Below are 13,479 nucleotides of genomic sequence, written 5' to 3'. Positions count from 1 at the left end.
ACCAGCCACACCAATCACACCGTACAACTTGTGATCTGAACCCAGTTAACAGTATGATAACAAAGAAGTAGCCTCTTAAAAAAGATGGCTCACAACAATAATAACCCGATTTTTGTAACAATAACTATGTACAAGTAATGCAGACAATCCGCACTTGGGATGGGCGCCCAGCATCCACTACGGACTACGAGAAATAGAATTATCGGTAAGTAAATTCTTATTTTCTCTAACGTCCTAGTGGATGCTGGGGACTCCGTCAGGACCATGGGGATTATACCAAAGCTCCCAAACGGGCGGGAGAGTGCGGATGACTGCAGCACCGAATGAGAGAACTCCAAGTCCTCTTTAGCCAGAGTATCAAATTTGTAAAATTTTACAAACGTGTTCTCCCCTGACCACGTAGCTGCTCGGCAAAGTTGTAATGCCGAGACCCCTCGGGCAGCCGCCCAAGATGAGCCCACCTTCCTTGTGGAGTGGGCTTTTACAGTTTTAGGCTGTGGCAGGCCTGCCATAGAATGTGCAAGTTGAATTGTGCTACAGATCCAACGAGCAATCGTCTGCTTAGACGCAGGAGCACCCATCTTGTTGGGTGCATACAAGATAAACAACGAGTCAGATTTTCTGACTCCAGCTGTCCTTGAAATATATATTTTCAATGCTCTGACAACGTCCAGTAACTTGGAGTCCTCCAAGTCGCTAGTAGCCGCAGGCACCACAATAGGCTGGTTCAAGTGAAAAGCCGAAACCACCTTAGGGAGAAAATGAGGACGTGTCCGCAGTTCTGCCCTGTCCGAATGGAAAATCAGATATGGGCTTTTGTACGATAAAGCCGCCAACTCTGAAACTCTCCTGGCTGAAGCCAGGGCCAATAGCATGGTTACTTTCCATGTAAGATACTTCAAATCTACCGATTTGAGAGGCTCAAACCAATGAGATTTGAGAAATTCCAAAACTACGTTTAGATCCCACGGTGCCACTGGAGGCACAATTGGGGGTTGTATATGTAGTACACCCTTGACAAAAGTTTGTACTTCAGGCACTGAAGCCAATTCTTTCTGGAAGAAGATTGATAAGGCCGAAATTTGAACTTTAATAGACCCCAATTTGAGGCCCATAGACCATCCTGCCTGCAGGAAATGTAGGAATCGACCCAATTGAAATTCTTCCGTTGGGGCCTTCTTGGCCTCACACCACGCAACATATTTTCTCCAAATGCGGTGATAATGTTGTGCGGTCACTTCCTTCCTAGCTTTAATCAAGGTAGGAATAACTTCCTCTGGAATGCCCTTTTCTTTTAGAATCCGGCGTTCAACCACCATGCCGTCAAACGCAGTCGCGGTAAGTCTTGGAACATACAAGGTCCCTGCTGAAGCAGATCCCTTCTTAGAGGTAGAGGCCACGGATCTTCCGTGAGCATCTCTTGAAGTTCCGGATACCAAGTTCTTCTTGGCCAATCCGGAGCCACTAGTATTGTTCTTACTCCCCTTTTCCGTATAATTCTCAGTACCTTTGGTATGAGAGGCAGAGGAGGAAACACATACACTGACTGGTACACCCACGGTGTTACCAGAGCGTCCACAGCTATTGCCTGAGGGTCTCTTGACCTGGCGCAATATCTGTCCAGTTTTTTGTTGAGGCGAGACGCCATCATGTCCACCTTTGGTTTTTCCCAATGGTTCACAATCATGTGGAAAACTTCCGGATGAAGTCCCCACTCTCCCGGGTGAAGGTCGTGTCTGCTGAGGAAGTCTGCTTCCCAGTTGTCCACTCCCGGGATGAACACTGCTGACAGTGCTATGACATGATTTTCCGCCCAGCGAAGAATCCTTGCAGCTTCTGTCATTGCTCTTCTGCTTCTCGTGCCGCCTTGTCTGTTTACGTGGGCGACTGCCGTGATGTTGTCCGACTGGATCAACACCGGCTGACCCTGAAGCAGCGGTTTCGCCAAGCTTAGAGCATTGTAGATCGCTCTTAGCTCTAGTATATTTATGTGAAGAGACGTTTCCAGGTTTGACCATACACCCTGGAAGTTTCTTCCCTGTGCGACTGCTCCCCAGCCCCGTAGGCTGGCATCCGTAGTCACCAGGACCCAGTCCTGTATGCCGAACCTGCGGCCCTCTAACAGATGGGCACTCTGCAACCACCACAGGAGAGACAACCTTGTCCTTGGTGACAGTGTTATCCGCTGATGCATGTGCAGATGCGATCCGGACCATTTGTCCAGCAGATCCCACTGAAATATTCGTGCATGGAATCTGCCGAATGGAATTGCTTCGTAAGAAGCCACCATCTTTCCCAGGACTCTTGTGCATTGATGTACTGACACATTTCCTGGTTTTAGGAGGATCCTGACAAGTTCGGATAACTCCCTTGCTTTCTCCTCCGGGAGAAACACCTTTTTCTGAACCGTGTCCAGAATCATTCCCAGGAACAGCAGACGTGTTGTCGGGGACAATTAAGATTTTGGAAGATTCAGAATCCACCCGTGTTGTTGAAGCACTACTTGGGTTAGTGCTACACCGACTTCCAGCTGTTCTCTGGACTTTGCCCTTATCAGGAGATCGTCCAAGTAAGGGATAATTAATACGCCTTTTCTTCGTAGAAGAACCATCATTTCGGTCATTACCTTGGTAAAGACCCGAGGTGCCGTGGACAAACCAAACGGCAGCGTTTGAAACTGATAATGACAGTCTTGTATCACGAACCTGAGATACCCTTGGTGTGAGGGGTAAATTGGGACATGCAGATAAGCATCTTTTATGTCCAGGGACACCATGAAGTCCCCTTCTTCCAGATTCGCTATCACTGCTCTTAGTGACTCCATCTTGAACTTGAATTTCTGTATGTACAGGTTCAAGGATTTCAGATTTAGAATAGGTCTTACCGAACCGTCCGGCTTCGGTACCACAAATAGTGTGGAATAATACCCCTTTCCCTGTTGTAGGAGGGGTACCTTGACTATCACCTGCTGAGAATACAGCTTGTGAATGGCTTCCAATACCGTCGCCCTTTCTGAGGGAGACGTTGGTAAAGCAGACTTTAGGAAACGGCGAGGGGGAGATCTTTCGAATTCCAACATGTAACCCAGAGATACTATCTGCAGGATCCACGGGTCCACCTGTGAGCGAGCCCACTGATTGCTGAAAATCTTTAGTCGACCCCCCACCGCTCCTGAGTCCGCTTGTAAAGCCCCAGCGTCATGCTGATGGCTTTGTAGAACCCGGGGCGGGCTTCTGGTCCTGGGCAGGGGCTGCTTGCTGCCCTCTCTTACCCTTTCCTCTGCCTCGTGGCAGATAAGACTGTCCTTTTGCCCGCTTGTTTTTATAGGAGCGAAAGGACTGCGGCTGAAAAGACGGTGTCTTTTTCTGTTGGGAGGGGGTCTGAGGTAAAAAAGTGGATTTGCCGGCAGTTGCCGTGGCCACCAGATCCGATAGACCAACCCCAAATAATTCCTCTCCTTTATATGGCAATACTTCCATATGCCTTTTGGAATCCGCATCACCTGACCACTGTCGCGTCCATAAACTTCTTCTGGCAGATATGGACATCGCACTTACTCTCGATGCCAGAGTGCAAACATCCCTCTGAGCATCTCGCATATAAAGAAACGCATCCTTTAATTGCTCTAGAGTCAATAAAATACTGTCCCTATCCAGGGTATCAATATTTTCAGTCAGGGAATCCAACCACACTACCCCAGCACTGCACATCCAGGCTGAGGCTATTGCTGGTCGGAGTATAACACCAGTATGCGTGTATATACTCTTCAGGGTAGTTTCCAGCCTCCTATCTGCTGGATCCTTGAGGGCGGCCGTATCTGGAGATGGCAACGCCACTTGTTTTGATAAACGTGTGAGCGCTTTATCCACCCTAGGGGGTGTTTCCCAGCGCGCCCTAACCTCTGGTGGGAAAGGGTATAATGCCAATAACTTCTTAGAAATTAGCAGTTTTCTATCTGGGTTAACCCACGCTTCATCACACACGTCATTCAATTCCTCTGATTCTGGAAAAGCTACAGGTAGTTTTTTCACCCCCCACATAATACCCCTTTTTGAGGTACCTGCAGTATCAGAGATCTGCAAAGCCTCCTTCATTGCCGTGATCATATAACGTGTGGCCCTATTGGAAAATACGTTTGTTTCTTCACCGTCGACACTAGATTCATCTGTGTCGGTACCTGTGTCGACTGACTGAGGTAAGGGACGTTTTACAGCCCCTGACTGTGTCTGAGACGCCTGAGCAGGTACTAACTGGTTTTCCGGCCGTCTCATTTCGTCAACTGACTTTTGTAATGTACTAACATTATCACGTAATTCCATAATTAAAGCCATCCATTCCGGTGTCGACTCCCTAGGGGGTGACATCACCATTACCGGCAATTGCTCCGCCTCCACACCAACATTGTCCTCATACATGTCGACACACACGTACCGACACACAGCAGACACACAGGGAATGCTCTTATCGAAGACAGGACCCCACTAGCCCTTTGGGGAGACAGAGGGAGAGTTTGCCAGCACACACCAAAAGCGCTATAAAATGTATATAAAACAACCCTAAAAGGTGTTTTTGTTATATGCGCTTTAAATATATAAATATCGCCAAAATATGCCCCCCTTCTCTTTGTTACCCTGTTTCTGTAGTGCAGTGCAGGGGAGAGTCCTGGGAGCCTTCCTCACAGCGGAGCTGAGCAGGAAAATGGCGCTGTGTGCTGAGGAGAATAAGCCCCGCCCCCTATCCGGCGGGCTTTTCTCCCGGGTTTTGAGATATCTGGCCTGGGTTAAATACATACATATAGCCTCAATGGCTATATGTGATGTATTCTTTGCCATCAAAGGTATTAAATATTGCTGCCCAGGGCGCCCCCAGCAGCGCCCTGCACCCTCCGTGACCGTTCAGTGTGAAGTGTGTAGCAACAATGGCGCACAGCTGCAGTGCTGTGCGCTACCTTCATGAAGGCTGAAGAGCCTTCTGCCGCCTGTTTCCGGACCCTCGATCTTCAGCATCTGTAAGGGGGATCGGCGGCGCGGCTCCGGGACGAACCCCAGGGTGACCTGTGTTCCGACTCCCTCTGAAGCTATGTCCAGTAGCCTAAGACTCCAATCCATCCTGCACGCAGGTGAGTTGAAAATCTCTCCCCTAAGTCCCTCGATGCAGTGAGCCTGTTGCCAGCAGGACTCACTGAAAATAATAAACCTAAAAACTTTTTCTAAGCAGCTCTTTAGGAGAGCCACCTAGATTGCACCCTGCTCGGACGGGCACAAAAACCTAACTTAGGCTTGGAGGAGGGTCATAGGGGGAGGAGCCAGTACACACCATGTGATCCTAAAAGCTTGCTTTTGTGCCCTGTCTCCTGCGGAGCCACTATTCCCCATGGTCCTGACGGAGTCCCCAGCATCCACTAGGACGTTAGAGAAAAATTGTTTTCCAAGTGATAAACTTTATATCCACTTGCTGTAAGGGTTCAAAATATAAAGACTGTAAGAAATCTAAAACCAGATTAAAGTCCCATGGCGCTGTAGGTGGAATGAATGGAGGCTGTACTCGGAGGACACCTTACAGAAACGTGTGTACCGACGGCAATAGAGCCAATCGTCTTTGAAAATAAATTGACAACGCAGATACCTGCACCTTTAGTGTAGATAAACGCAGTCCTCCATCTAACCCCGTCTGGAGAAATAACAAAAGACGGGATAACTTGAAAGCTGATGTCGGAAACTTCCAAGCTTCACACCAACCTATATAGGCACGCCAAATTCTGTAATAATGAGCTGCCGTAACTGGCTTCCTAGCACGTAACATGGTTGGTATAACAGATTCCGGAATGCCCTCTCTTCTCAAGAGGGCGGTCTCAACAGCCACCCCGTCAAACGCAGCCGCGCTAAATCGGGGTAAAGGAACGGACCCTGTTGTAACAAGTCCGGACGTAGAGGGAGCGGCCAAGGATCGTCTGCGAGTAGTCCGTGGAGATCCGAGAACCAAGCTCTTCGAGGCCAATGAGGAGCCACTAGTATGACTGTAACGGACTCTCTTTTGATCCGTTTTAGCACCAGAGGGAGCAGCGGAAACGGTGGAAACAGATACACTAGGCTGTATGGCCACGCGATTGTGAGAGCATCCACCGCCACTGCCTTTGGATCTCTCGTTCTGGACACATACTGGAGTGTTTGGTGATTGTGGCGAGACGCCATCAGGTCCACCTGAGGGTAACCCCACCGCTAAACCAACATGTGAAACACCTCTGGATTTAATGCCCATTCTCCTGGATGAAAATCCCGACGGCTGAGATAATCCGCCTCCCAGTTGTCCACTCCCGGAATGAACACTGCCGACAATATCACCTGGTGGTATTCTGGCCAATTGAGGATTCGAGCTACTTCCCGCATTGCCATGCGGCTTCTCGTTCCTCCTTGTTTGTTGATGTATGCGACTGCCGTTGCGTTGTCTGACTGCACTTGGACAGTCTGAGAGCGAAGCATGTGTACTGCTTGTCATAGTGCATTGTAAATTGCGCGGAGTTCCAGGACATTTATAGACAGCAATCTTTCGTGATCCGCCCAGAGACCCTGGAGCTGACAATTTTGAACTACAGCTCCCCAACCTCTGAGACTCGCGTCCGTCGTTAGAATTATCCAATTCCAGCCGCCGAACAGTTTCCCTGCAGTTAAATTGTGTTCCTTGAGCCACCAGAGTAGAGACACCCTTGCCCTTGGCGACAACCTCACCCTGTGGTGAATCTGCAGATGTGAGCCCGACCACTGTGCGAGCACATCCAGTTGAAATGGACGTGAGTGAAATCTTCCGAACTGAAGCACTTTGAAAGCCGCCACCATTGTTCCTAAGAGGCAAATGCACAAATGTACCGAGACTGTGCGTGGCTTGAGCACTAATTGTACCAGATGGCGAATAATCTGTACTTTCTGTTGTGGTAGGTAAATTCTTTGATTGACCGTATCGAAAATCATACCTAGGAATTGAAGTCGTCGAGACGGAATTAGATGTGATTTCTTGAAGTTGACAATCCAACCGTGGTGAACCAGTACAATGGGGCAGATGTATTAACCTGGAGAAGGTATAAGGAAGTGATAAACCAGTGATATGTGCAGGTGATAAAGGCACCAGCCAATCAGATCCTAACTGTTAATTTACATAATGGAGCTGATTGGCTGGCACCTTTATCAACTTGCACATATCACTGGTTTATCACTTCCTTATGCCTTCTCCAGGTTAATACATCTGCCCCATTGTACGTTAGCAGCGCATGTTGGAGAAGTATCTGTTGAGACGGGGCTTTGATGAGCAGATCGTCTAAATATGGAACTATTGTCACTCCCAGGGATCTGAGATGAGCTATCATCACATACATCACTTTGGTGAATACCCGAGGCGCTGACGAAAGGCCAAACGGTAGAGCCTGAAACTGGTAATGGTTCTGGCGTATTGCAAACCGCAAGAATCTCTGATGAGGCTGCCAAATCGGAATGTGTAAGTACGCATCCTTGAGATCTAGCGCAATCATGAATTCCTTTGGCTCTAAACCCGCAAATCACTGAACGCAGAGATTCCATCTTGAATCTGTAGTAAGTTACATACCGATTGAGACCCTTTAAGTTCAATATTGGCCTGACTGAGCCATCCGGCTTCGGTACCACAAACAGACTGGAATAATAACCCTGACCCTGTTGGTGTACAGGGACCGGAATCAAAACTGCTGAATCCAGTAGGGACTGAATGGCAATTTGCAGAACCGCCCTCTTGTCGTCCGACAGAGGCAGTCCTGTCTTGAAAAACCGCAGTGGCGGAAGACAGTCGAACTGTATTTTGTAACCTCTTAACACTAACTTGCGGATCCACCCATCCACGGATGTCTGGAACCACGCCAAATGGAACGTCTGAAGGCGTGCTCCCACAATCGGAGAACCGAGATGGGCTGGTAGCCCGTCATGCCACTGGCTTGTCGGTGACCTTAGCGTCCTGACGACTTGTGTTGGTTTGTTGGAAACCACGTCCACGACCCCGTCTACCAGGCGTGGCTGTTCCTCTGCCACGTCCGCGAAAGGACTGAGGTCTAAAGGATTTGAACGCAGGTCCAGAGTACCTCCGTGTCTTGGTACCGGTGGAGGCAATGGTAAGAAAACAGACTTTCCTCCCGTGGCCTCAGAAATCCATGTGTCCAATTCAGGACCAAACAACTTTTTGCCACCGTAAGGTAACGCCTCTATGCCTCTTTTGACCTCTGCCTCCGCTTGCCAAGAACGTAGCCAGAGTGCTCGTCGTGCCGTAACTAGCGACGATGAAAGGCGAGAAGTGAGCTGACAGACGTCAGTAGAAGCTGTACAGAGATACTCCGCAGCCTCACACATTTGATCAGCAAGAAGTATAAGGTGTTCGTCAGGTAGGGCAGACTTGAGTTCTGTTATCCATACTATGAGCGCCTTAGTGACCCAGATACCAACCAAGCCAGGTCTCAGCAGCACTCCTGCTGCTACATACATGGACTTTAGCATAGTTTCTATTTTGCGATCTGAAGGGTCTTTAAGCGTAGTAGCCGCTGGCACTGGTATGGTTAATTTCTTTGTAAGCTTCGACACTGACGAATCAACTATTGGTGGATTCTCCCATGTACATGTCACAGAGTCTGGAAACGGGTAACTAGACTTAAATCTGCGAGGTATAGAAAACCGTTTATCTGGAGTCTGTCGTGTTTCTACTAACATCTTATTAAGAGACTCCGAAACAGGAAAACACATTGGAGTTCTCTGTCGTTTAATAAATACGACCTGATCATTTGTCAGAGGCTCCTCAGTTTCTGTAAACTTCAGAGACTGACGCACCGCTCTGATGAGATTATCAATGCCTGAGCTGTTAAAATCCTCACTATCTGACTCCACTTCGCCCTCCTCACCCTCATTTTGTGCCGTGAGGTCTGGCATGGAATTGTCAGAATGCAACATAGCAGAAACTGGTAAATCATAAGACATATGAAATTTATCCCGTCTACCCAAAATGGATTTGGACCTTTCGCAAGGCGGAGACGCCTCCGGTAGTTCTGGCGGTCTCACCCTAGACTCAGATCTTGCCGCTTCCCGCTCTTGTCGAGCGGCGGTCAATTCCGATTGCAACCCAGCCAGTACATTGGCTAGCATTTCCCATGGAGGGTCCAGGGAGGAAATTGGCTTTAAAACCGGAGCAGAAATTGTATTCGGAACCGAATCCACAAAACATACTGTACATGTGGTAGATCCATCTGGTAACACACTGCTACAGACTTTGCAGTGATGCTTTTTCATTTTTGCTGGTGCCTTACTCATTATGGAGACAGACAATACAATACACAAAAAACAGACACTTGCACGACTCAGTAAAATAGTACTAAGGTGTCTCTCTCTCTCTCTCTATATATATATATATATATATATATATATATATATATATATATATATATATATATATATCTGGCCAAGTGCAGTACACGTGGCCAGTACTATGAAATGTGATCCCAAATTCCCACTAACACCCCTGCGCCTCCGGTAGAGTAGAGATGTAGTACTGGAACGTTCTGGAATCACAGCAGGAAGACACAGGAAGCCTGGTTAAAATGGCTGCCATGCTTAAAATTATAGTCACAGTACAGGTTGCAAGCTTATAAACTGATATATAACTCTGTATGAAAATCCTGTGTAATCTCCCTGCAGCCTAGCATACTGCTGTTGCTGCATTTTATCCCCCCTCGTGTCGCTGATTGTCTGTAATGCCCCCCCTCCCCCTGTATGCTCCGTTGCGGATGCAGTATGCTGGGCGGGCAGCGTGTGGGGCCGCCAGCGGGAGCCGGGTAGCGGGACGCGCTGGAAACAGACAGCGGGGAGCGCGTCCTGAAGCGCTGAGCAGCGGCGGTGGCCGGAGCAGCGGCGGCGGGCGGGCGGACTGTAGAGGGATCCCAGCGCCATCAGAGTTAAAGAAAACCTTGTCCCCACACAGCGGGGACCGCCCCGACCAACATACCTTGACTCTTGCTCCTGTGGTGAGGCTCCGACGGGGCTTCTGTGTAAGCGCCGGCCAGCCTGTCTGCAGGATCTGTATGGCTGTGAGGGTGCTCTTTTATTGAGGACCGACACGCCAAAGCTGCTTGTAGCAGCTTGCACTATCCCTGACCCTGCCTTTTGGAAGGGGGAAATGGATGTGTATGAAAAAGAAAAAATATTAACTTAAAAAAATCAAAAAATATTCAATATAATTGTGGACTAAGCCACAGACCTTGTTGCTACTTGAGCACAGAAAAAACACTGAGGTACTCTGGGATATGGAGGGGTGGAGTGTTCTAAATTTAAATATTCAGTGCCCTGTTCCTATGGAGGCCGTCCATATCCCAAGAGTACTCCAGTGACCCCTAGTGGATCAAAAAGAAAACCTGAACCAAAAATTCCCACTAACACCCCTGCGCCTCCGGTGGAGTAGAGATGTAGGACAGGAACGTTCTGGAATTACAAACAGGAAGAAACAGGAAGCATGGTTAAAATGGCCCCCATGCCATGCTTACAGTGATAATCACAGGTCAGGTTACAATACATGCCTCCTGTGTTTAATATAGGCTCAATAGTCTATTAATATAACCTATGGTGCATATGAAATCTGGCAGCCTGTCATGCAGCCTATTGTTCCCATATAAGTTTTTCTCCCTTGCAGCAGCGCTGCCTGTGATCAGACTTGTCCCCCCCCCCTCCCCCTGTGCTCCGTGTAGCGCTGTGTCTCAGCGGGGAGCGTTGCCGGGAAGCTGACCTTGGTGTCATTGCAGGGAGGAGGGGGACGCTTATGAAGAGAGCGGCCGAGTGAACGGAGTTCGGCTGGCTGGAGCGGCGCGTAGCGGCTTCCGGGGGCGCTAGTGTGAGCGCTGAGCTGCGGCGGTTCTCCCCCTCTTAGCGCTGGAGCAACTTTGAAGTACGTACAGCGCGGACGGAGCGGCTGGCGAACTGTATTAGCGGCGGGTGCGGGCGGCGGCTGATGAACACGGACCCCACACGGCGGGGCAGCAGCGCTCGCTGACCGCCCCGTTCCCCCCCAGCATACCTTGTCTCCTTGTAGGGAGGGCTGCGACGGGGCTTCTTTCTGTAAGCTCCGTCCAGCTGTAGCAGCAGGCAGTGAGCTGCGTGTGGCTGTGAGGGTGCTCTTTGTGAGGACCGACACGCCATGCGCTGCTCCGTGCAGCGGCACTATCCCGGACCCATGTTTTTAGTAGAAACTGGGAAGGGATGTGCTGAAGTAGTAATAAAAAAGTAAAAATTCAAATTAAAAATCAAAAAAATATTCAAAGAAAAGTGTGGGAACCCCACACAAGCCTCTGTTAGTGCATGAGCACAGAAAAAACACTGAGGTACTCTGGGATATGGAGGGGTGGAGAGTTCATATTCAGTGCCCTGTTTCCTGCGGAAGCCGTCCATATCCCAAGAGTACTCCAGTGCCCCCTGTGGATGAAAAATAAATTATATATATATATATATATATATATATATATATATATATATATATATATATATATATATATATATATATATATATCTAAAAAAATAAATAAATATATATATATATATATATATATATGTATATATATATATTATCATCAACTTAGGGGGGTCAAGTATTGTTCGGCCTTAGGAAGCAGAACAGACATAGGGAGACAGGACAGAACGACTGCAGTATGTCTGTCCCAGCATCCCAAGTCCCCCCTGTAAACACTGGCACTGTACCAAATCTCACTGTGGCTAGTGGAGTGGGGACTCTTCCAGTCAGGCATTCGCCAGTGACGTCATTCTGACAGCAAATCAGCATAAAGGAGTTTCTCTCAGAATCCCTGTCAAACTCTCCCTGTACAGCTGCAGACACTGTCTGGCAGCCGGGGAATACAGGTAAGTTCATTTACAGGGGAATTATGGTTAGATTGTAATGTGGTGCTACAGTAGAGGTAGTAATGTGTTGCTATGCAGGAGCGAGTAATTCATGGCTATGTGAACTGTCTCCAAAGTGGCAAATTCTTATGTTTCCTGATGGGTTTCTATATGGAGAATGTATACGAGTCAAATAATGTGTAAATATTGTAATATGAACTTGTATGATAAAGGAACATAGAATACAAATGCCATAAGCATTTACTCTTGACTATTATTACACTTCGTACTATTACCTTTCTTAGTAGTATTGTCTACAGCCAGATATATATTTCCCAACCCCTGATATGTCCCAGTGAACACAAGCAGCCATAATGGGAATTCTTACCAGGTCCTACGCCAATATACTGTTTGCCCAGCCAATAAGTCAGGTTATGTTTGCTGACCGCCTCCTGCAAATAGTTAAGTAACATTATATGCATCATTTTATTTAGTTTATAAGGAATTAAACAAAACATGCTGCATTTGTTATGGCATCAGAAATTATTTGTTAAAGTACAGAAGGGCACACCAATTGGACTCAATGTGCTAAAGAGATAGAATGAACATAATACAGGAATATTAACCACAATAAAGAGCTTTGCATGAAATACAGAGAGCACGGAGATATTACAACGGGTGCGGCGTCCATTTTGGGTCACCAGTTACAGAATTATTCACTACACCCGTGCAGGATCCAGGGGAGGCATCCGTTTTAGGCGCACTACATAGGCTTACACTGGGCAAGATAAGCAATATCTGGAACTGAGGACACATAATGGTAGATATTAAATACTCAACGAGAACTTTGCAAGTACATCAGAACCATGAGCAATCTACAGCAGTAACATGCAGTGGACAGTTGCAGAATCTATGATATGCCAGACATGGTAGGTAGCAATATCAGCTCTTCCTGGTATAGAAAATAATAAAGATACAAATACTAACAAAGTCAAGATTACTAACATTCCTGGCAAAATTTGAAACTTCATATTGCCGGAACCCAGCCTGTTGTAGAATCCACCTGGCATCGTCATACATCTGGGCAGTAAGCTCTTGATCGGGAAGAACAAGCTGTCCTTTCTCTCTCAATTTAAACAGTATAGTCCCTCTTTCCAAGGTCAGCTGATATAAAGACACGTGGTCATCGCACTGTTCCAAGAGCTTGTGTAAGGTGTTGTGCCATGATGCCAGGCTTTGGCCTGGAAGCCCAAACATCACATCCACTGATGTGTGACCCTGGAAGATCTTGCATGCCTCCTGTAGTGTGAGTTGGGCATCTGAGGCTGTATGTGTCCTGCCAAGGAGCGCCAGGTCACAGTCATCCAGGGACTTCCACCAAAACACAAATAGAAAACAGTCAGAAAATGGCAAGTACATAAGTAGGAAGGTTAAAATATAGACGGTACTTCACAGATATCACACAAATAGAAAAGAAAGATAAAGAATGTTATGCAGATTAGAGCTAATAAAAATATAAGTAAAATACACATACTCTGGCACGAGGTGCCTTGAATCTCTGTAGGGCACAATGAAATCTCAAGACTATCAAGGCTTTCTG

General features: G+C 47.6%; 1 protein-coding gene across 1 annotated transcript in view; it reads right to left on the bottom strand.

Annotated features, from left to right (window-relative positions):
* RSAD1 (radical S-adenosyl methionine domain containing 1) overlaps positions 1-13,479 on the bottom strand; it is a 95,998-nt gene that overhangs the window by 38,947 nt on the left and 43,572 nt on the right. The window contains exons 5-6 of the mRNA XM_063960701.1: positions 12,885-13,250; positions 12,268-12,331 (exon numbers count right to left, since the gene is read on the bottom strand). Coding sequence (XP_063816771.1) covers positions 12,268-12,331; positions 12,885-13,250 — 430 coding nt within the window. The remainder of the gene's footprint in view (positions 1-12,267; positions 12,332-12,884; positions 13,251-13,479) is intronic.

Source organism: Pseudophryne corroboree, chromosome 3 (assembly GCF_028390025.1).
Source record: "Pseudophryne corroboree isolate aPseCor3 chromosome 3, aPseCor3.hap2, whole genome shotgun sequence".
NCBI lineage: Eukaryota > Metazoa > Chordata > Amphibia > Anura > Myobatrachidae > Pseudophryne > Pseudophryne corroboree.
This window is presented reverse-complemented; position numbering and strand designations above follow the sequence as displayed.